General features: G+C 44.1%; 2 protein-coding genes across 5 annotated transcripts; one reads left to right on the forward strand and one right to left on the reverse strand.

The window, feature by feature from the left end:
• Positions 1–562: 562 nt before the first annotated feature.
• VCF1 (VCP nuclear cofactor family member 1) lies at positions 563–8,032 on the forward strand. The gene is made up of 3 exons (XM_083428134.1): positions 563–793; positions 3,487–3,583; positions 5,803–8,032. Exons 1-3 carry the CDS (start codon positions 747–749, stop codon positions 6,043–6,045), a joined length of 387 nt encoding a protein of 128 aa, XP_083284260.1. The 5' UTR covers positions 563–746; the 3' UTR covers positions 6,046–8,032.
• Positions 6,789–24,064, reverse strand: COG1 (component of oligomeric golgi complex 1). 4 transcript variants are annotated; one of them, XM_083427377.1, is made up of 15 exons: positions 23,521–24,036; positions 21,638–21,882; positions 19,581–19,762; positions 17,329–17,499; positions 17,073–17,229; positions 15,633–15,843; positions 14,198–14,986; positions 13,137–13,283; positions 12,267–12,428; positions 10,306–10,433; positions 9,234–9,342; positions 8,314–8,423; positions 8,145–8,223; positions 7,755–7,795; positions 6,789–6,944 (listed from the first exon to the last, which is right to left on the reverse strand). In XM_083427377.1, exons 1-15 carry the CDS (start codon positions 23,866–23,868, stop codon positions 6,923–6,925), a joined length of 2,901 nt encoding a protein of 966 aa, XP_083283503.1. In that variant the 5' UTR covers positions 23,869–24,036; the 3' UTR covers positions 6,789–6,922. The 4 variants fall into 4 exon arrangements, with proteins under 4 accessions (XP_083283503.1, XP_083283505.1, XP_083283502.1 ...); XM_083427379.1 differs by having other exon boundaries at positions 23,421–23,568; XM_083427376.1 differs by lacking the exon at positions 7,755–7,795 and having other exon boundaries at positions 23,521–24,064.
• Positions 24,065–24,808: the final 744 nt, after the last annotated feature.

Raw genomic sequence — 24,808 nt, forward strand, 5'->3', positions numbered from 1 at the left:
AAGTAAAAAAGGTGTATATGTGCTTATGTATGTGTGTGTGTGTGTGTGTGTGTGTGTGTGTATATATATATATATGCCTTTAAAACATTGCCATGGCTCGATCCCGTGTGTGTTTTCTGCCTCCTGGGTCTTACTCCACATGAAAACACATATGCAGTGGAATCCCATTTTCTCAGTGGGTCCTTTCTCCCAGGTAAGCGGGCACTGGATCGAAGCCCCGCGGTCAAATCCTACGCTATTTCCCCTTAGAAGCAGGATCCATTCAGCTCAGGGGCATTTACACCTAAGCAGCCAAGTACAACGCTGAGCTCTATGATTATGAGGAAGGCTATTTATTACTGCGACGTATCCCTCTGACGGAACTGAAACACTTGACCTCCGCGCCTGCGCAGGCCGAGAGGGCGGGGGAAAGAAAAGAGTTTTGTGAAAGCGCATGCGCCCGCCGCATACTGTGCAATCACACTAGGCGCATGCGGGGACGGCCTCGGCGTCGCCAGCCAATCCGGTTACGGGGCTGAGGAGTCTGGGGAGGGTGGGGGTAAGGGAGCGCTCTCCCTGTGCTGCCAGGGCGCTTGCGCGGGAGGCGTGCACACCGGAAGCGGCGGCTTGTGGTGGAGGAGGAGAAGAAGGCGGAGGGCGGAGAGCCGAGGGAGGGAGCTGCTGAGGAGAGATTGTTTGGGAGCGTCACAGCGGGGCCTGCTGGCCTTTTCGGCGTTCGGCTCTGCGAGAAGCGGCTCGGCCCGGCCATGAGCTGCCGGGGGGCGCTGCCAAGCGAGCGGGGAGCTCGGCAGAGGTGAGGGAGGCCGCGGAAGAGAGAAAGAAATGGGCGGCGGTGGGGGTGGGGGGAGGCCCTCGGCTTGGGGGGGGGGAACAAGAACGTACGGTGGCCGGAGGGGGGAAAACTTCGAACGGCAGGGTGGGGGGAGGGGCGGCGGCGTCTGCAGCTGAAGGAGGGGAGGCTCCGTTGGCAGAGGCGGGGGGAGGCTTCCCGTCGGGGAATTGATGGACGGCGACTACGGGAAGGGCGACTTTGGCGGGGGGGGGGGATGGGAGGACCCAAGAAACCACCTGGCAACGTTAATTGTGATCATGGCTGGTCTCGAAAGCGCCCCTCTGCGAAGGAAGGGGGTTCTGGGTCACTTGAAGGAGAGCCGCCTTCGGTCTCGACGCGAAGCAGGCCCGGCAGTGGCCATTTTAAGCGAAGCTTTTTGACAGGGCAAAAAAATAAATAAATGAGCATCTTTTTCCTACCCCACCCCTACGCGTACACGATTTCCCCTTACATGTATACTCGCCCCTCCCCCCCGCCGCCGAAATTTAGGTTGCTGACCCTGCAGTCCTGATCACCTTTACTCAGAAATATGTCAGTGGGGGGAGGAGGGGGGTATTAGTCGCTTCCAAATTCTTTTTGGAAGGGTCGCAGCATAGATTCCGTGCGTTAGAATGGCTCCTACGTTTATAGCCCACCCTTCTTCAGCAGGGGTGCCAAACGTGGATAAGATATTGGGGAGGAGAGGTAAGCCCCGCCCCACATAACTGATCACAAGATGTGGCATATGCACACTATTTAAATGGGAATACTGTACCCATAAACTTTGGGGAGGGGGGTTGGTCCCCTCTCAAATATTTTTTTTGGGGGGGTCAAATGGACCTCAGCCCCTAGGAATTGGCTGCTATGTTCCTCAGTCTTGCTTAGGATGGGATATGTCGTTTTCCTGCCCCAACCCTCTTTTTATATTTGCAACAACCTTGCAAGGTGCGTTAAGGCTGAGAGAAACACAACTGGCACAAAGTGGCCCAGTGAGCTGAGTGGGGGGTTTTGAATCTGCATTTCCTTAAGACTAGTTGTATGCTTTTTCAACCATGTAAAGCAGGTTTTGTATTAGCCCTGTATTGCAAATGAGGGGCTGAGATTAAAAGGCTAGTGTCAGCCAAAGGCCACCTAAGTAAGTTCATGGCTGAGGTGAGATTTAAACAGGGCACACGATTTACATTTGTGCAATGCAATCCTGATTGTGTTTAGCCACTTTGCTACTCAAACTTTATGTTCCAGGGTTAGTTAGGGTTTGAATTCTGTAACTGTACACCATACACAGTTGTCAGCACAGTTCTGTTTTATAGAGTGTTAGGCTTCTCATAAAAAATGCAGAAGTCTATTTCCAACTGCCATGTATTTTTGTGCCTTGCCATCCTGCATAGATGCTATTAGCAGTTAGGAAAAACAGCTGCCTGAGGTCTTGTATCATCACTGTTGTGTGGTTAGAAAATTCAGTGGGATAAAATGAATGAAGACTTGAGTCTAATCAATATATTAGTTTTGTGATAGTGTCAGTAATAGGTAAAGGTTTGTAAATTGTTAATATGCTTTCCCTCTATTTAGCAAATTGGTACCATGTAATGCTATAACCTAATCTCATGGAATAATGCCATAAGAGCATGGATAAATAAGATCAAAAACTGAATGGCTAGCCAGATGGAATGCATGTTTAATGATCCTTGGACATTTCTACCCATCAAGATACCCACATTGACTTTTGAACCATTTGCTTTACATTTTGTCAAAGAGCGTAAAGCTACAGTTTTGGCCCAAAATGTCACCGTACTCTGGATTCCACAAAATGGACAAAACAGGGCTTTTGTTGACGATTAAGTCAAGCCCTTCAGGCAAAGTGAACATACCCATGAATGACTGAAGATGCTTCCTTTTAGTCTTATTACAATGTTTCCTACAACCTGACTTGATTTTAACTGCCGACATATATATATATAGAGAGAGAGAGATACAGATACTGATGTCTAGTTGAAGGCCATAAACCGGAAGAACATAACCGTTCTTTAATATAGCCGGATGTCATTCAGAATACTCCATGGCTTATTTTTAGAAATGGCTGTTGCTTGGAGAAATCTTGAATATTGTACAGTCATACCTCGGGTTACAGATGCTTCAGGTTGTGTGTTTTCAGGTTGCGCACCGCGCAGACCCCGGAAGTACTGGAACGAGTTACTTCCGGGTTTTGGCACTATGTGCAGAAGCGCCGAATCACTACCCGTGCGTGCGCAGACACGGTACTGCGGGTTGCGAATGCTGTGGGTTCCGAACGTGCCTCCCGCACGGATCACGTTCACAACCCAAGTATCCGCTGTACTGAGATCCTCAGTCTGGGAAGGACCAGGATGGTAATTTCAAGAGGTGATTAATTGTTAAAGGTATTTCCTTCCAAGGTTTCACAGAGTAGTAAGGTGAGTGGTGAAAAAACATTCTTCAATTAATTCAGGTTGAACTACATCCTTTGATACTGATGTCTTCTGGGTTTAATGTCTGACTCCTTACTAAAATGGGCAGCTGAAGAAAAATGTAAACACTGCAAAGCAGTTAAACTAGTTGTTGGTAATTAGTGCAGGAGCTGTAACATTGTTTTTTATTAAAGTGTGCTAGGTACAAGGAATGAAACTTAATCTCTGCTGTTCTTGCATTGTTTGTTTCAGGAAGAGGAGACGAAATGGCATAGAGGAGGATGTCCACATCCCACAAACAAAACGCAGTAGCCAAAATGCTGTTTTTCATGACTCCTGGGATACAGAGGTAAGACGTGCTCCACTTCATTGCTGAGCTGGTATTGCTTTGGGAATTTGTGTCTAATCAACTGATGGGGAATGTTTAAGCAATAGATATATGTCCAGATGATCAGTTCCGATTTGGTTACTGTGAGGAAGACCTTGATCCTGCCTTTGAAGTTGGTTCAGAAACCATGAGTGTTTAAATAAGAGATGTGAGCTATATATTCATTAATTGATTTAGAATACTTACATCCTGCTTTCAAGCTCTAAGAAGCTCTCATAGTGACTTATAAAAGATTCTTACAATGTGATCACATTCAAGTGTATCATCAGGAACAGAAATAACATGTCTATATAGTGCCGAGATTGTTCAAACATTTCTGATTTTGTCCTTGGTGGTCTTCTTTGGTTTCACCCTTTAGCTATTTCCTACTAGGCAGTAGAATTCAATGAGATAATCCTGAAGTGAGGGTAGAGCAGCTTAAACATTCAACTTACGATGGAACCAGGGGTTCCCCTTGCTGGCAGTTACATATATGCTGAACTAGTACTTCATATTTTAAATATAATTAACACAATTCAGAAATCTGTAATTCGCAGTGCAGCTGGTAATGTTATCATTTTCCAAATGCTGCTCATTTTTGTACGGCACCACTAGTTTTTGTGTTCAGCTACGCTCCTGAATTCAATGTAAAAATCTTGTGGTTGGTGTATTCAGGGCTTCTATTCAGAAATAACACTATGAGACAAGCTTATACCAAGTTATCATAATGACTCAGGGTTTAATATGCTGGAACTTACCTTCTGATCCCAGGCCCGTAGAGCCCAAATTAAGCAGGTTTTGTGTATTTATGTTTGGGTGTGTGTAATTCTTCAATCACTTGAAATGTGTGTGCCTTGTTTGGTAGACTTGGCCATGGAGCTATATGATGTAGAAACATTGGTCTGCTTTTAGATACAGGTGCACATGCACATCATTTGCATTGTATTATACAGAACTGTACACTGCTGTAAATGAACTTATAAGTTGCCTAGCAATTGCTTTTCTACTGTACAGTATGCCTGCAACTTATGCGGGGGTTATGTTCTGGGGGTTGCACCTAAAGCCAAAATCGTGTATAGTCAAAACCCAATGGGTTCAATGGCAGGTAGGATTGCCAAAGTCATTTTTCCCAGAACTCTGTCCACTTTTTAATTTTCTGTTGTTGTTTTTTGCCACATGTGAAAGCTGAATGTGCACAATTTAAATGCTTGTAAGTTGCAGGCTTACCATTCAATACTTAGTTCAACTGTTCAGTACTAGTTTCAAAGGTACTGTAAAAACACTGAGATTGGCAATTAGTTGTCTAGTGTAGGAAGCATAGAAGTATGATACTGCAGAAATAAATATGTCAATTGAATTATTGAGGATCTGCAGTAGGCCAGAATTTGCTAAACCAGGTGCATGAAGTAGGCCGAAAAGATAATAGGTGTGTGTATACACCAGCAGTGGGGAAGCTCTGATCTACCAGGCTTCCTTATTTAGTGCACGAAGCCTCTGTATATGAGGTTGGGGGCAGCTAAAAATGCAGCTAAGCCAAAAGGAGTTCTGTGGGCACCACTGTGCACAGGGCTTTGCAAGCACTGATGGTCAACTGATTGGCCGATTTCAGACAGTGTAGCAGGAGGAACAGGTCACCTGACATCAGGTGGGTAGCTCTACTGGGGTAGGGGGAAGAAAATGATCTGGCTAGTTGGCTAGATCCAATTTCTCACCCTGGTATGGACTCAAGTGTCTGTCCATGTGATGCATGACTAACTTGCAGTGAAATGGGCATTTCCTTCCTCCAAGAGCAAGCCTTGTTTATACAGGAAACATAATGCAGATTGATTTCTGCATAAAGTGATGGAAAGATCTGAACACTACTTGAGAGACTTGAGGCTACATTGTGGGTTTTTTGCATTTCCTGTAGAATGGGTTAATGCACAAATTCAAGCAAGATGGTTATTTCAGAGTGAGCAAAATTGAAATGCCTATAAATGATCTTTGGAACAGGCAATAGGGTAATATTTGGGGTATGTGAAGATGCAGCCTTTTGTGCCCTTTTTAGTGGTCAGCTACGGAGTTCACAGAGAACAGGATGATCAGGTTACTCAGCTAACAGAAGGGAGCGCTATCCAGAAAAAATACCTACTTGAGATGTGTAAATAACAATGGCTTAAAAGCAAGATGACTTTCATTCTTGTCAATCTTCTGTTCCATAGTCCTCCAGCAGCGAGAGCGGCAGCACCAGTAGTTGCAGCAGTAGCAGCATCAGCAGCCCTGACAGAGCTAGTGGGCCGGAAAGCAGCCTACACCACATAATGCCAGGATCAAGTCCTGTGACCCCTCCTCAGTCTTTCCATGAGCAGTCTGCACTATGCCAAGGTCCTTACTTCCACATCAACCAGATCCTGAAGGAGGCGCACTTCCATAGCTTACACAGCAGGGGCCGTCCTCCCACATGATGAGCCTAGCAGTTCCCTGCCTTCTGTGAAGGGGGACGGCACTGTGTGATGGGGATATTTCAACTTAAAAGTTTGTTAAAATTGCACAAAATGCCTGTTGCCTTTTCAGTCTGTATTTGGAATAACAGGTTAACAGGCAATTGTTTACTTGTGGTTTGCTGCACTATTGCAATGCAAAAGGGGCTTTGGAGCAATTTTTATAAGATTCTTTTGGGGGAGGGATGGAGGGTGGATATCTTTTGACATGTTATGATGGGTCTGAGAATCCACTTCTGTATAATAGGAGTGCATAATAAGTCCAGTCTGACTTCTTAATCTGTTCATTAGTAACTGATGCTTTATGTAAAATCCTTTCAAACATTTGCGTTCAGTTTTATAAGTCTTTTTTTAATTTCAATAAATAGTGAATATGTTTTTATGGTAAATTAATATTTCTTAAGGTTGAATGTTCATGTGCATTAAGGTTATTTGAAAATACTGCTAGTAAGGTTTCTCAGTGTAAATGTACTAAGTGGAAGACGGCTTTACTCAAGTACAAACAGGAGTGTGAACTTTTGTTTTCTTACTGTACTCAAAACCAATAGTAACCATTTCATTGCTTATGTTTAATACCTAACAGCTATAAAATAATGTTTTCTGTTAATAGCTTCAAGTTATCTAAGCAAGGGTCCAGTCTCTTTGGCAGCAAGTACCAAAACTTAAGTTATGCTGAAGTAGATGCTTTTTACAATGCCAAAAGTACACATTCACATTTTATTGAATCATTTGGTCATGCTAGAGAGCCAGCCAAGTTTAAATAAAGATGGTGCTGCTGTGTCCTCCTCCTCAGCTGCAAGCTGCCTGAACAGGGAGCCAGGGCGGAACGTCTCTTCTGCTCTTAGAAGGGCAGCAGCTGGGATCTGTTAAATTAGCAAAAGAAAGTCAGTAACCTCCTAGGCTTTCTTCTTTTTAAGCTGGCTTGCATTCAGAGCAGGCTCATTAGTAGCTACATAAAACCAGACCGGGGTGGGGGTGGGGGTTAATATGTGCAGTTCTCTGTGTAGCAGAGAGAACTGTAGAAACAATCATCCTTGCCTTGAAGCCTTTTGGCGTGTTCAGGAAATTTTACACTTCCCTTGTAGGCTTTTGAGACACAGAAACACAGTCTGCTGCTCAAAGTGCCTCCTACTCCCAGCTCCACTTACGGCAACCATCAATAACTTCCTAGGTAAGCGGGCAGACATGTTAAGTCCGTTTTCTTAGCTACAGTAGTAGCTTTCCCTTATTTTGAAAGGCTTACTCTATTACTACAGGGAAGGAGCATCATAATGGCAAGCAGAAAGGGAGGCAGTTTTGCTTATGTAGTAGTGTCTTACATTACCAGTCGGTTCATTTTAGTCTAAAATTAGGTTCATTTAAATGTATGTGCAACGTATGTCCAAACATAACCCTGCCATAGCAAGATGCTTCTGATATTTAACATGTGAATTTCTTTACATACTGAGAACTTTAGACCTCTTTGTCCACCCTTCCCTGCAGCACCTTCTAGGGTGTAGTTGCATGGCAATACAGAAGGAAACCCATGCCAGCTGCTAGTATGCATTCAATTTCTCATATGTAAACTTGGTAAGTTTGACAGCAGCTATCAAGTTCTATGGCTACATAAGCAAGCCTTAGCACAGAAGCCTACAAAGGAGAGGAAGCCACTCAATTCACACATGCATTAATACCCCAGCAAGATTTCTTCAGGGGTTACTTGGTCAGCATCATACTAGAATGAAGGGTACAAGACAGTTAGATTAATCACTCCTTTAACATACCATATTATTATTAGAGATAAGCTGTCAATGTGCAAGTCTGTACTAACAATATACACTAATGTTGCTATCGACTCCTATACACAATTTGACAAACTATTTAACTAATTCATCTTCAAACCTAGAAAAGTATATGCTACTCCTGAAGTGTCCAAAGGAAATTGTGGCATGAGTTTCTGATTTTTTTTTTTTTTAAAAAAACCCAACAACAGCACCCTGGGAAATATTAGCATTAACATTACCAGTGCAACTAAACAGTTGGCAAGAGTGGAGAAAACCATAAGCTAGAATAAAGGAACAAACCTGAGCCTTCTGTTCAGTGTTTCTCATAGCTGATTTAGTCTTGCGTGAGCTTGACATGCTGAGTGGCAACAGCCCAAATCTGAAAAAAAGAAAAAAGTGGTAAGATATTTTGCACCCCCACGTGCTTTGTTTCACAGACTTCCTATTGCCTATAGCGTGAGTCACTTACCTGATTTGACTAGATGCTAGAGGTAGGATGTTATGTAATTCTTGAGAAGTTAAATTACTGCTTCGGCTGGTGTACTGATTCTCTGCCCCTGTTAATAAGCCAAACAGGACCTAGAGGAGCACAGAAAAAGGTAATTGCTTAGTTGTGGCGGCAGTACAGTGGTACCTTGGGTTACAGACACTTCAGGTTACAGACTCTGCTAACCCAGAAATAGTACCTCGGGTTAAGAACTTTACTTCAGGATGCGAACAGAAATCGTGTGGCGGCGGCAGCGGGAGGCCCCATTAGCTAAAGTGGTGTCTCGGGTTAAGAACGGACCTCTGGAACGAATTAAGTTCTTAACCCGAGGTACCACTGTAGATGCAACTGCCGAGTGCTCAGTGAACCAGAAATAGGATTTATTAGATTGGAAAGCAGCAAAGGAAGTACCCTTAAACACAAAGCAAACTCTTAACGGTCAACCTGGCCATGTGTGTTTAAAACAAACGTTTCCCTCCCCCTCCCCCTCCCCCCCCCCCCGGATTTCAGGTTCACTCTTATATCACTTGGTGTTAGGTGTTTGTCTACTATGAGGCATGAACTTCCAAGGATAAAATCCATACAATCTCATGGGATATTTTTGGCTATTCAGGAGACAAACGATGCTTTGATTCTGAATGCTGCAAATAATTGAGAGCTATTGGACTGCATGATCAAAGTGTACCCTAAAATGTGCTTACATGCTTATACCACTATCCAACTGTATGCATACACAACCCTTTCCCCCTTGGTTTTCATTATTGTACTGGTTCTATTGTTGCTAAGGAACAAAGTGCAAAAGACCATTTCTATATGTATAATTTTACCAAGTAAAGCACCCTATCTTTAAGTACAGTAGCCAAACAAAATTGCAACAGTTATGTTCTTTTGCCTGAACTTACAGAGGTCCGCTGCACCAGACGATTAAGGTTGCTGTTTAAGTGTGGTGTAAAGACATCCAAGTCGAAGGGATCTATATAACTTTCCAGAAAGTCTATCTCTTTCTCAATCCTGAAACAGAGGGAGTAAAGCTGCTATCGGACAGAGATACATTTTTTGACAGTCAACAAGAAAAGACTGATGTGAAAACAAAAAAAGCAGGCATTCAATCACTTTCCAACCATAGTAATGGAATGATTAACAAGATCCTGTGCTGAGCTATTTAAAAGTCCCTTAATTCAGTGAAAACAGAGTTTAACATTTTTAAAGCTACATTCTGGTTTCCAGTTACAGTTGCACTGATGCCTTACAAGCCAGAGGAATAACTTAAAATGTTCCAAATACATTTTATATAGCAAGATGCCCTGTTTCTAATAAGCTGCCTTAATGTAACCTTTCCTTGAAACTACTGAGACTGGAATCACTACTGTGCCCCTGCTGATCTCCTGGTGTGTGTACAGATCTACAAGATTTCTGACAAGGATTTCTGTTAAATGGCTCCTTATTTAAGAATTGTTCTGTTACAAAACTTTATGCACAGATTACAGATTTCGGGGAGCATCTTGCTACTCATGATTGCTATTGTGGGCCCTCTTCTAGTGCTCCTTCTTTCTGCAAATGGAAAGAGTGAGATACAGGTTTGCTTGGTTTGTCTCCAGCCAGCCTCATCTGCTTGTATCCGTGCCCTAAGCTATGGACTGATCTGCATCCAAGTGTATACCCTACCCGCTTCAGCGTAATTTATTATCAATCAATGAACAGCACTGAATTTTAGTAAGTAGTGGTTACATTCAGAGCTGGTAGGAAAATATTAAATTACCTAGATTCAGCTCTGCACAGGTGAGAGAAAATAGCTGAGATATCTAGGCAAGCAAGTCTGAACCTACTAGCCCTGCGTGTAGCCTCACATACACACTGATATATCAATGCAAGGTGACTGGAGCACAAAGGGTGCAGTAACATTTTGAGGTTTGCAAAGGGAGTAAAAAATAAACCCACTGTTGAAAACACTCAACTCCCGACAGAGCACTGTACCTGGAATCCTGCTTGTTTCTGCTGCCTTTCATATCTTCACTCTTAGTTGTCAGGACTATATTCAGATACCGAAGATCATACAAGAGTTGCAAAGCCCTGTTCTGAGTGATGGGTAACTTCCCTTCTTTCTAGAAACAGGTAGGGGAAGGAAGAATAAGGTTGATTCTTAAGCAAATGCCTAGGCCATCAGTCCTCACATAAATTTAAAGTTTCATCAACAATCACTTTAATCATCTAGATTATGTGGTCCTGTGCCCAAAATACTAAAAGTAGTCCCCTGATAATCACACTAGTGTATGAAAATGTTTATTAGGCCCCTGTGAACCTGGATTTTTGTTTTTTGTTTTAAATCTCATAGCAGAGATAGCCAAAGAATCGCAGCACTTACATACAGAAGGTAGAAAATGGACAGTTGTAGAACATCTCAAATTTATTCAGTGTCCTGTATTTTAGAGTTACAGTGGTGCCTCGCAAGACGAAAAGAATCCGTTCCGCGAGTCTTTTCGTCTTGCGGTTTTTTCGTCTTGCGAAGCAAGCCCATTGGCAGATTAGCGCTATTGACAATTTAAGGGCTAAAAACGGCTTTTTAAGGCTTAAGAGATTAGCGGTTTTGCTGCTAAAATGCTTTTAGCAGCTTAGTGCTTCAGAAAAAGGGGTTTTGGAGCGGGGAAAAAATTCAAAATTTTTTGTCAATTTTTGTCTTGCGAAGCAAGCCCATAGGGAAATTCGTCTTGCGAAGCGCCTCTGCAAACGGAAAACCCTTTCGTCTTGCGGGTTTCCCGTCTTGCGAGGCATTCGTCTTGCGGGGCACCACTGTACCTCTAACTGCTGTTGTGTGAGCGTGCAAAGTGAGCTCACACTGTTACAAACATACAGGTTTTCCCCATGGAATCATACCCTCCCCCATTAAGAACTTCAACTCTATAAGAAATACCCACGTAATCAGACCTGCTCCTGTGGTTACATAATTCAAATGCTTCCCCATAAAATGTCAGATCATTGCATGGAGAAGGGTCTCCACTCAGGGTTCAATTCAACATGTTACTCTTCCAATCATTTCCTCTGTGCAAGTATTTCAGCTTGCCAGACAGAACACTACCCCTCCCCTCTCCCTGCTTGCTTTTTTGAGGGTTCTCCCACCCCGAGCCAATTGCAGGTGGCAGGGGAGCCCTGTTATGTAGGGCTTCTACTGACTGGACTGGTTAGGTGAATCCTGCCCTATGTTAACTGAGCTGCTCCGAGATTGGCTGCCTTCTATAGAAAAGGGGAAAGCAAGATTAATGCCACAGTGAAACGCATACATATTTGTAAGTAGCGCCAATTCCAATCAGATTTATTCATGGGCAAAGATGCTATCAGGCTTCTAGTATACTTTTTTAGTACTGACCTGGGAGTTCAAGTGCTGCTATGAACATGTGCAAGGACTAATGGTTTGCCGTAAGCCAACATTACTGATTCTCAGAGTAGGTCTACTGAAATTAACGGACATGACCAATTTAGGCCTATTTTTTTATTATTTACTTGAACTTAATAGTTTATTGCTACACAAAAAGGTCTCCAAGCAACTTAACAAAACATTCAGTGGTCTGTTCTGAGTACAACTTGGTTAGTGACAAAACAGTGCAATTAAAGTCCCAAAAGATACACCCTTCGCTTTTTCAACTAGCGAGATGGTCTGAAGGGACAGAATGTGTCACCCTCCAAATGTTGATGAACAACCACTGGCTACACTGACCGGGGCTGATGGGCACTGAGCTCAGCAACATCTGTGGGCACCACATTGGCTGCTCCTGCGTTAGAACTTTCCCCATGAGCGAGCCTTGCAAAGTGGGAGCCGATCAATAGTTTTGCTCTTGACAATTCACATTTTTCATTTCCTGGGTTTTCGAATACACACTTGGAGCAGGATTATCGATCTAGTCAAACACTGTGCAGTGGTCCACAGACCCCCAACAACGCACCTTTTCCTGGCTCGTTCCTGACAGTTTTTCATAGCCAGCTAATACTTCAGTCATACAAGTCTTCAGTAGTTCCTGCAAGGTGACCTTGGGAAGGGTATGGCCTCCAACTCGATTGACTTCTTGGCACAAACTGAAGAGGAGGGACTGGACGCACCATGATGGCTGTGAAGAATACCAGTGGTAAAAACATTATGTTTTCTTGAAAGGACAAGTGTTTGTTTTTTACTTTGGCAGCTCCACACTCCTTTTGACAGTGACACTTATCCTGAACTGCATAAAGTGGTATTACAAATCAAGGGTGGCAACTTGTGGCCCTCCAGATGTTGGACTTCAAATCCCATCAGCCCTTGCCAGCATGCTCAGTAGTTAGGGAAGATGGCAGCTATAGTCTAACAACTTCTGGAAGACCACAGGTTAGCCACTCTTGCTATAAATCAACCCCCCATCAGGTTATGTCTACATACAAACCTTCTAAACTGTGTCATCAAAATCTATACATTTCTAAGACTCAGCAACACAAGCTGGTACTAAATGTGCCTTCTTAGTATGAATAAATATTACTTAGACAGGGACAAGAAACTGGAAACTTGAAACTGGAGGCAGGTGCTGGATCCTAATGACTGTCATTCCTCTTCTCTAGAGGTATGATCAGGGAAAAAAGAAAATCAAACCAAGTGGCTATCACCCCACTGCACTTTTGTAACATTCCACCATCTTCTCAGAAAAGACACTGAGGAGATTTGGGCTTCAGTCTCAGCTCTGCTGCTGGGTTATTGGGCACATTTGAGAATCAGTTCCCCTTTCCCTTATGTAAACTGAGAACACTGTACAGACTAACCGTTGGTGTGTACCTTACTGCTTTTCACCCACCTGCACAGGGAGCCGTATCTTGGACTTTACACTGCTTCCAGTCTCAGTCTCTTCTTCAATTTCAATCTCTTCCCAGTTGGTGGCTGTTGCCAGAATGGATCCAGCTTGTCCCTTTAACAACGACTGTGTGAACCCCTGAACCAGGACCTAGTGTAAAATACAAATAACAGCAGCAGGAGAGCATCAGAACCAATCTTTTTATGCCCAAGTGAGATTTGGGGCCCATAGGTTGTCAGCATGCAACTATCACAGCATCATTTTTCACATATGAAATTTCTGAAAACTGCCATTTGGCATTCTGGCACCATAAGTGTCCTACCAAATTCCATTCCTTCATTTCAAATCCTTTATTTTATTTTAGTACTATTTCTAACAAAAATTAATCTGTGAAGCAATTTGTTTGGCCTTAGCATGTTGAGAGGCAGACACGGATATGGAGGGAAGCATGGGAAAAACAGGCATAATCAGCCTTGATTTTAGCCAAATTCTGCTTTGCTATCTGAGCTAAATGTCATGTCACAGCTCTGGTGAGGAAACATGGAAAAGTCAAGGTTCTTCATTGCATCTAGTAGGATTCAAGACATTTCTGCACACAAGAGAATACTGCTCAGACATTTTCCTGCCTTTTTACAATGTGTTGCAGATTTCAAACATCTAGTAACAGGGTCCCCACAAACCAAGGGGTGGCAAGGTTTACCTTGCCTGGACCTGATCGGTCCCACAGAGATCCGTCTATGGGCCGGATCGCACGCACTCCTGCGCTATCTGGCATCTGTACATGCGCAGACATGATTTCCAGCACCGCTGAAGCGAGTCGCTGTGCCAGTTTAGTGCAGTGCGCTGGGACTCGCTGAGCAGGTGGCTCGGTTCTGCGGCAGCTTGTGGGCCAGTTAAATGGCCTCCATGGACCGCTTCCGGCCCAGGGGCCGCACGTTGCTGACCCCTGCCGCAAACAAAGCATCTGTTCTTATGGTTAGGTGGGAGGCATTGGATGCAGTAAAAAAACAAACCAAAGCACAAGAGGAAAGGGATATTCCACCACCTTCAAGACAGAAACTCACTTTAGCAACAGCTGTGCTCCAAATCCGATAGGCAGACAGGCTATCCTTCAGCAGCCGTTCTTTTAATTCTTGCCATTTAGCCTTTATGGGATTCACCTCTTGAGTTTTCCCTTTCCCAACCTTTTTCAAAGGCCAAGGCTCCCTCAGAACACTTTCTGTGTAACCTGATTTACCCAGAATGCACTGCTTCAAATGCGGGCATAACTCCCCCAACGATCGGCAGAGCCGTGCCATGAAGAGAACGGTGTTGATTTTGGGGTTGTGCAAAGCGTCTGCACATCCTTGAAGTACGTCCTGAGCCTGATGCAGCTCTTCCCTAACACAACCCAGCACATAATCCACACAGCCGATGCAGTGGCTGCGCAACAGTTCTTCTACTGTGCCTGCATCAGCAAACCTGTCAAAGGCAGAGTTCCTGGGTTGAACACGCAGAGCATCCTTAGGCAGAGAGGAGTCAGAGGGCAAGTAGGACAGAAGGTCCTCCAACTTGGCCTTCAGCTTGGAATCCAGAGTGCTGCAGAAGCTTTGAACTCGTGGGCTGTGGGCCTGGGCCTTCATGGATAACCCACTCTTGGTGAACTGACTGCGGTTTGCCACACTGATCCAGGCTGCATCGGGTGGCAAGTCATTTGGATTCTCTGACCATAAGAAAGAGGCCATGTTATGTTCAAATAGCATATGTTTGTTGTGGGCAGATGCATCAACCTTAGCTTCAAGCTCCTGTACAGACACAACAAGGAGCTCCTTGGAGCTGCTGGAGATGTCATCAAATCCTTCCTTTGTCAGCGTCTGGAAAAGAAAAACTCACTACACAGAGACAAAAGCTGGTGCATCACCACAGACCCAACCAAAAGATATGGCAGGAAATGGCAGGGTACACACAAACTCCAACATTCAGGTTTTGAGGAATGTCCTTGAGATCTGCCCCCCCCCTTTAACCCCCAAGGTTCTTCCCAAAGTTCCACTCAAAACTGATGTCAAAGGAACCAATGCACAGTTAAACCAAGTTGGAAAAGTGGTAAGCATAAAAAGTATATTGCTACCAAATATGCAGTCAAATGGGTTTCTGATCTCTAGAAAGTAAACAGGAAGATGTATCCAGGTACAAAGGATACATATATTATAATTATACACAATTATTATAAGAATAATTTCATCCAGCGTGGGTTAGGAGGAAACAGGAGTTTATGGGTGCTTTAGTATTTTGCTACAAATGATAAGAATCAGATGACAGTTCTATTCTGAACAAAGTTCCCTTTACACATAAAGAGAACCAGAGTGGAAATTTCCTAATACATCAGAAACATCTCTGAACTAGTCCTACACAGAAGTAGCTATTGTCCAAAACCAAAAAGCTCAATTTCCATGGCAAATAATATTTTTGCTTAGTTTGTTAACCTTTAAGCTACCTAGCCCAACTGTGACAATATATTACCTGTAATCTGTCCAAGAAAAGCTGTTGTAACAAATCTTCCCAAAAAAAGATGGGTTTGTCAAGGAGTCGGTGACATACTGTCTCCCAGTTCTGACTCATGGACTCACTGGTGAGCAGTTCCCACACAGCATCACGAATTCCAGCCAGACCTTTAAGGCTCTTCACATAAACCAGCAAGTTTGTGATCCCAGATCTGATGTCATCATTGCACCTGAAAGAAATGCTAGATGAGTCGCTGCCTGAAGGACTCCCTTGGGAGTTACTTTTCCCTGCACAATAATTGCAGAGCCACTACTTCTTCCTGCATAGTAATTAAAACCTGCATTGAAAAATACTCGTCTGCTTACGTGAATTGTGGCCTTTACTGAATCAGGTAAAACAGGGGTCAAACAGGCGCAGCTAGGAGCCAATGTGATGGCAAAGGGTAAAGATAAACTCACTCTCTCCCTGAAAAAAGGATGATGGGTAGGTGAAGTGTCACAATCTTGTAAATACAGATAAAATTATGAAGAACTCAAAATAGGCACTTATCTTTCACTAGTGTTTTAACACAGCAGTGTTCTCAGGAAGAGAGTTCAAATATATTGAGCCTCCACTTGTGTGGTGACTGGAGCATAAGAGGAAGAGTACCCTTTTAAATTATCATGACAAAGAGTATAAATAGAGTTCAAATGTCCACCTTGCAGTGACAGAAAACTAAAGCACAATATTTGGGTGGTAGGGTGGAGCAACTAAAATGACTTTCCATTGCTGCACCTTACCCAGAACTGAAATGGGGCAGGACAAAGACAAGGATGGGACTGTGTAGGTGCACTGACGGGAATGCCGGATTGGCTTCACCTGTAAACCTGTGGACCCCAATCTGACCAAGGTAAGGTACAATGATGCTGAGAAGGCAGCACTACCTGGCTAGTTAGGGCTGTCAGATGGACCAGAATTATCCCAGAGTGAAGCCAGAGGCAGCAGGAAGCAAATGAGACCAGCAGAAGGCCATATTCCACAATAGTTAGGGTGCTACGAAATATCTAGGTACACTTTTGAAAGCTGCATCTTTTTCTTAATTTGTTCAATCTATGAAATTCAGGTAATCAGTACCAACCACCAGTGCTTTTTTTCTGGGGGTATGCAGGGGTATGCATACCCCTAAACATTTTGTGAATCTAATGGGAGAAGAAACTGAAAATTTTAATTTTTTTAGTTTCTTCTGTAGCACGGTGAATCATCAGTTCCGCTGCCACCCCCGATGGCGACCTCATTTCCTGCCATGATGTTTCCTGAGTCTCCGACGGAATGAGAGTACCCCTAAACATTTTTTTTTAGGAAAAAAGCACTGCCAACCACAATGATTTTCACACAAAGAGTTTTACCCAAGCCTACAATGGACCAGGCAATGTGCTTTTCAAGTGGATCATGATGGCAAAGCTAGTTCCTCAGACTCACATATTGATCCATTTCTGAAGTGTATCTCTAAGGTAATCCTGGCTAATAGGATGTGCCAGAGTTCTGAGTGTTGGCTGGAATTCTGCGATGGAAGATGGCAAATATTTGAATGAGCTGCTCAGCTTGGTTTCTTCCTTCAAAGCTGTGATGCCCTTACCTAGGGGAGAAGAGAAGTCAGGCTACTGAGGATTAAACTAGGCCCTGACCAACGATAACATGGTAATTTTGCATAGTCCCTACCAGTTTTGCTGCTCACCTGCTGGATGCTGGCTTGTGATGGTCTCCAGGGTTGAGAAGAGCAAGCCACAGGGAAGAGATGGGTCTGAAGGCATTCCCTCTGGCAGGGAATAGAAGAGGGCATGTGCTTGATACAGGGTTGTGGCTAGCAGCTCCACCAAGGAACAAACTTGCGCTTTAATGCCAGCATCTGGTTAAAAAAAAAAAGCCAGTGAATAATAGCAGCCATTTTGCAAGGTAGACGTATTGTGCTCATAGACAGACACTTTCTTCTGCATTGCAACTGCTGCCCTGGGTTGCAAAGAAAAAAAGTATCATTTGATGGTTAACATATTTCCATATCCTCAAAATTCAACTGGGGGGGGGGAGGAGAAACAGCAGTTTTAAAATGTTATCGAAACAACAACCACAATTTAAGAAGGATGTTGACAAGCTAGAACATGTGCAGAAGAGGGCAACCAAGATGATCAAGGGTTTGGAAACTAATCCTTATGAGGAGTGCTTGAAGCAGCTGGGTATGTTTAGCCTGGAAAAGAGGAGACTGAGAGGAGATATGATAGCCATTTTCAAATATCTTAAGGACTGTGACATAGAAGAGGGAGCATGCCTGTTTTCTCCTGGAGGGCAGGACTCGAGGCAATGGCTTCAAGTGACAAGAAAGTAGATTTAAGACTAAACAAGTGGAAAAAACCTTCTGAAAGTAAGAGCTGTTCGGCAGTGGAGCAGACTCCCACGAGAGGTAGTCAACTCTCCTTCCGTGGAGGTTTTTTAGCAGTGATTGGATGGCCATCAGTCATAGATGCTTTAGCTGAGATTCCTGCATTGCAGGGAGTTGGACTAGATGACCCTTGTGTCCCTTCCAACTCTTAAGATTCTAACTTTAACAATTCTTCCCCCCCCCAAAAAAAAACCTCAATTTATCTCTAATGCAAACTTAGGTGTTCCTGCAGGCAATAGAATTAAGTGGACACCAGTACTCAATCTAGCGCTGACTCACCTTCATGCAGATGACTTAAGGACTAATCATACTGCTATTATCTCAGCTACCTCTGCTGCTGAGGCTATGAATTTATTTAAGATTTTGACTGAAAGGTTGCAAGACCACTTGAAAACTGAGATCAAGAACAGTGGCTCAAGAAGATTGATCAGATCTTCCAGCTGGTTCGACAAAGAGTGCAAGCAGGCTAAAAGCCAGCTGAAGAGAGATTACCATAAATATAGGAACTCTAATTTACCCCTCTTAATTAATGAATATGTCACCCTCAGACAGAAGTATAAACTGCTGCTAAGATGGAAAAAATCAGGAAGTAGAAAAACACGCTTGGCATATCTTAATAAAGGCCCCTCACGATAAGGACATCTGCCTCTTCTGGCATACAATTTCAGGCCTGCTGGAGAATACTTGTAATGTTCCAGTGTGTACTATCAGATGCAATATTATCACTCTATCATGGGCAGGATGATGAGGTCAACCAAAAACCAGAATCTTTGGAAAACTTACCAGACTGGCCTCCAGTATCTATGACTGAGGCCAAGAACCTTAATTTCACAGTTTAAAAATAATAAAGCACCAGGCATAGACTATTTGCCCCCAGAACTGCTGAAATCTAACATCGACTGGGGGGGCCTCCCTGCTGGCAGTAATATTTTCACTTATTGATTCATCTGGGTTATTTCCTGAAGTTTGGGCCACAGTGGTAGTCATCCCTACATTCAAAAAAGGCCTTACATCCGATCTGGCTAGTTAATAGACCCTTCTAGTTATTACTTCTACTTTAGGATTAGAAATACATGAATATTGCTGTGAAATAATCCCAAAACTACAGTAGTCTCAAGTGAACTACTGTTAGTGACTTCTCCAAAGACAAGGCAGATATATAGCCATTACTTTATTAATGGGGTGGGGACATCTCTGAAACCAATAAATTGCCACTGACATTTATTCAGTGTAGGAATAAGTCTGCTTAGTGTTCATCTGATGGAAGAAACAAAGGTTCAGACCAGGGAAGTGGCCTGAGATGGTACAGTGATACCTCTGGATACGATTTTAATTCATTCTGGGGGTCCGTGCGCACCCCAAAACATTCGTAACCAGAAGTGCCTATTCTGCACATGTGCACATGGCGGTAGCCTGCTTCTGCACAGGCATCAAAAGCCTTCCCATTATTTCTGGGTTTGCCGCGTGAGTATCCTGCAGGATACGTAACAAGGGCAGTACATAACCCAAGGTTACTGTACACTGATTTAGGTGAAAATTTCACTTGCACTCACCATGATGGGGCTGATCCAGAAGCTGCTGAATTGCAGATTTCCTGGCCAGCAGGAAGTCAGCAAGAGCCTGGCGTGGAGAACTCCCCTCAAGAAGCATGGCTGAACACAATGCCTCTGCTACGGCTTGGTCCAAAACGGTCTGGCATTTCAGTAGCAACTTGCTCTCATGTAGGATTGTTGACCTAATTGGTAGACAAAGGAGGCACCGTCAAGAGGTGTGCTGTGCAACACTCAATGAAGAAATGTAAAGTTCAAAACAAGAATCAGTGGTGGGAAATGATAGCTTAGAGCTGCAAAACATCATCAAGAAAGTGGTAGCTATTTTACTTCTCTTGCCTAACTGAAGGGAGCTTTGGGTGAATAATAACTCGGATCTATGTTAATAGACTAAAAAGTGATATTAAAGCTATTATGCTGTGGATGCAAACCCCTTTCATCAGCGTGGCTAGGACCAATTCCAGTTTGCTCCTCTCTTCCTAGAATTGCCTTCAGCAGCAACCATTCCAATTGGCCACATATTAGAAAAGGGAAAGTTAGTAAAAGCGTCATACACCATCAGCTCAGCTGGTCCCTCTTCCCAAAACTGTTTCCTCCAGTGACCATGCTGCCTGGTAATTATGTAACTCCATTATATACAGTATGAAAGAGATGGCACTCAACTGCACAATCCTGTTCAGAAGTAAGTCCCACTTAATTCTTGGAGCTTACTCAAAGGCAAATGGGTACAGAACTGCAGCAGGTATATGTTTATCTTCCTTTTCACTCTATTTTTTATTTTCTTTTTAAAAATATGTCTGTTAGTTTTTTTAAACCATCACTATATCCAACATTTTTAGTGCTTTGGCAGGAAAGTGGCATATGTGGAATACGCATTTCATAAAGCCAACAGCAATAAGGGTCAGAGATAGACCTAAATATAATATACAGTCCCAAAGGTTCCTGATCTTCTTCCTTCTCCCAAAAGTATTAGATAAAAAAAAACCTAAACAAAGAACACCAATCTAGATGGACAACCAAATCTAACACAGCATACTAATTTTAGGCTTATCATCAATCCTCCGAGGGAACGCATTACAACCAGCAGAATGACCTGAAGCAAGTGTCTAGAGTGGATGCAATCCATTTAGAAGATTGTGTGTATATGTGGTGTGTGTGTGTGTGTGTGTGTGTGTGTGTGTGTGTAAAGTAAGCAATCAATATTCATGTGAAATGTCCAACTCAAACATCAGGGAAGTTTTAATAAATGGCTCTGGTGCAACCAAAACAAACTTCTCCCAGATTCTACAGTAATTTGCATGCATAACATAATCCAAAAGCTAGGGCTAAGCAATACATAGCTCCAGATAGTCTCCACAATGGAGTCAATCATATTTTCGACTTAGCCATAAGGCAGAGGAGCTGTTGCAGAAACAGACTGGAGCTGCAGCTTCTAAACCAGAAATGTGTATGTACCCATTTACTCACACACCTGCTTCTGTTGCAATGTCAGAACTTTTGGCAGCCCTCAAGAGCCTATCCAATCACCAACACACACTTGGTTCAGTTTTCCATAAGGAAAGCAAGAGATAGAACTGAACACATCCAAGAGACTAATTTTTCAACTCGGGAAACAATTTGAATATTGTTTGTTTAATTTTTTGAACTCTCTACTTCCTTGTATAGGTTCAACAGCCAAGCTATGCAGCTTAAGCATACACTCACCTTAAGCATACTCTCATCGCCGCTGGGTTTTAAAGTTTTAAGAACTGCACCCATTTATTGCTTGTCATAAATCCTTCACAACAATGGGTGGTAGAAATCAGATAGTAGAGATTCTCAGAATATTATGGAAACTGACAGATTTGCAGTTAAAATACCTTATTCTGTGCTTAGTGACAAAACTGCAGGACTATAGTTCTCTAAGCTACTTAGCAGCATCTTTTGTGCTTCTGATACCATTTCTAAGTCCAAGTTCTTGGGAGAGGAAGGCCTACTGTAATCCAATCATGATGCAACTAATGCATCACAGCAACAAGATGAGCAAAGCTAGAAGAAGAAGAAATTGGCTGGCTACTTACCGGAAATGGCTAGCTGCAGCTACTTGTCGTGCAAGGATAGGAAAACGTGCCAGAATTGGGCTGTAGCTGGTGCCAGAAGAATCCAGCTGCAGGAGGCGCTGGAGGTGGCAGCATAGCAGGTACAACTGGGTGGCATATAAGTACTGAGAGGATTCCATAGCACTCCAGATTTTCTCAGGAATCTGCAGTAGTAGTTGGATCTGTGCTGCCAAACAGTAGAACTTCTCCTGTGACTGGCGTACTGCCTAGGTAGGGAAAAATACGTGCACCCTATGAAATAAACTGATGCACATACAGAAACCACTGGAGCATGGATTGAAAGTGTTTTGAAAAAGAGATGTTGCTAGCATATATTCAGAATTATAGTTCATATAACTATATGCCAGAGGGTTTGTTATATTAAGTGCACAGTTTACCCATGTTTACTAACTCAAAAAGGACAAAAGATTCCCGCAGGAGCTGTACTAGTAGATAAGCAACATGGGTAGCTAGCTACTTATAAGAAAGCTTCTAATACGATCATGGAGGTTAAGGTATAAGTTAACATAACACATATCAGTTCTCTTTGCTACAGGGGCAAAGAGAATTTATTTCACCGGGAACAAAGACCCAGTTTGGCACACAAACGCCACATATTTGCAAATGCACAAACACAGGCTGGAAGCCTCAATGGTGCCCTTCTGGAGGCTTCACCCAGGGCAAAAAACCCAGCTAGTTCCCACCTCTGTTTTGCTTTACTGGCTCTGCTTTGCTTTATTAATCTTTTACTTTGGAACGCTTACCCAGGAGCTCACCCATCAAAACACTGATCAGACTAACTCACTTTTCAAGTTTTAAATGATGTAACAGCTTTGCATTACCCAGATCATTTTCTGAATGATTCCAGTGCTATTTTCCTAGAAAAAAAAGGTGCCAGAACTCACCATGAACACCTCCCTTGTTCTCTTAAGAATGGCAATGGCGCCCACCTGAGAGGTGACAGAACTGAGTTCCGGCTGAAAAAATAAAGCCCTGCCTGAACCTGTAGTGCGCTTATGTCTTCTCCTGCTTCCTCATACATTTTGATGGGTAGAATGTCTCTAACTAGCAAAGTTAACTGTTAATTAACGGGGGGGGGGGGGGGGGGGAGAGACAAAGGAAACCCCAAGCAGACACAAGTTTGGGAAACACTGCTTTAAACAACGTAACAGCTTCACATTGCCCCAGATAATTTCCTGAACTGCCTACAATGCACTTACACCTTCTCCTGCTTCCTCAATAGGGTAGGAAGCTTCTAATGAACAAAGGTGATTGTTAATTAATTGGGGGAACCCCCCCCCCAGCGGGTAGTCTAGTGCTTCTCAAACCTGAGTCGCCAGCAGTTGTTGAGACTGCAACTCCCATCCTCCCTAGCCAGCAGGTCAGGGGTAGTAGGAGTTGTAGTCCAAAAACAACAGGGTGTAGCCATGTCCTCCTTGTTAGGTGTGTATGTGTGTATATATGCATATGTGTGTGTGTGCGCGCGCAGGTATACACACACACACACACACACACACACACACATACATACATATAAACACACACACACGTGTTATATATATATATAACCGTGACACCCCCATTCAACAACTTTGGTGTATCCCCTTTATAAAAACAAAAAAGCTCAGCAACTTTGCCTGCAAACCCCCACCACCACCCCGAACCAAAAAATAAATAAATCCATGAGATTGGGAAGCACTGTATTAAACGACGTAATGGCTTCCCAATCACCTCAGACCATTTCCTGAACCTGTGATGCACTTACGGGAGTTGTAGTCCACCCACAGCAGCTGGCGGGAGCCAGGTTTAAGACACCCACCCACCCAGACGCCCTCCCCCCACCGCGCCCCTCAGCAAGTCCCCACCTCAACCGCCGGCCTCCGCGCGGCGGGCTGGCCGTTATGAGGGGCGCCGCCCCCTCCGGCGCGTCCCTTGGCCCGCCGCTGCTGCAGCCCCCGCACGGCCTCCACGAGGTGCTCGGCGCTGAGCCGCATCTCGGCAATGGTGTCGGCCGCCTCGATGAGGTCCCGGTAGCGCTCGCCGACCATCTGCCGGAGCTCCTCCCGTTTGCCCTCGATGCCCGCGCGGACCTGCCGCTCCACGGCCCTCAGCTCCGCCACCGCGTGCGCCTCGAAGAGCGACTCGGCCGCCCCCGGGCCGCCCCGCTTCAGAGCGTCCAGCGCCGCCGCCTCGGCAGACGCCGTCGCCGCCATCGCCGTCGTCCCGCCGCCGCCTTTCCCTCAACCGGAACGGGCCGCGTCGCCTCCCGCCTCCCACCTCTGACGTGTCAACGTTCGCCATCTTTGACAGGGGCAAGGGCGCTTCTCGGCCCGGAAGGGCAGGCGAGATTTCCACTAGTTCAGCCTCGCGGGCGCCATCTTTGTGTAGGGCAGAGTCGTTGTCTCTCGGCTCTTAAAGGGAACCTAGCGTCTTCCGAACTCAATATTATTTCGTCTGTAGATGAAACTGTAGACGAGGCACAGATAAAAATCTGCAAAACAAGATATATATATATATTTTAAAAATAAATTTTTATTTCATAAATGTTTTTTAAAAATCCTAAAATTTATGCACCACTTAAAAGGACCCCAAAGCGGATTACAGAAAAGATAAAGCAGTGAAATCAAGAAACAGTCACAACCATGCTTTAAAACATACAATAAGGTAAAATACTAAAACAAATCGAGTCACCTTTCTAAGCATCTACGTAAAGGTAAAGGTAAAGGTACCCCTGCCCGTACGGGCCCATCTCACTCAAAGAGGCTGGGGGCCAGCGCTGTCCGAAGACACTTCCGGGTCACGTAGCCAGCGTGACATCGCTGCTCTGGCGAGCCAGAGCCGCACACGGAAACGCCGTTTACCTTCCCGCTAGTAAGCGGTCCCTATTTATCTACTTGCACCCGGGGGTGCTTTCGAACTGCTAGGTTGGCAGGCGCTGGGACTGAACAACGGGTTCGATCGGCAAGCCCTAGGCGCTGAGGCTTTAACCCACAGCGCCACCCGCGTCCCTAAGCATCTAGGTAAGGCCTGTCTAAACAGGAATGTTTTAGTAGTGTTTAGCTTTGTCTTGTATCTGAAGACAATAAACACTTTGTTACTTAGAACTGTGTGGGAGAGGTTTGCCTTAACTGGAGAAGAAACTTTTTCTGCTGG

This window comes from Podarcis tiliguerta (assembly GCF_965153285.1).
Source record: "Podarcis tiliguerta genome assembly, chromosome: 2".
In the NCBI taxonomy this organism is placed as follows: Eukaryota; Metazoa; Chordata; class Lepidosauria; order Squamata; family Lacertidae; genus Podarcis; species Podarcis tiliguerta.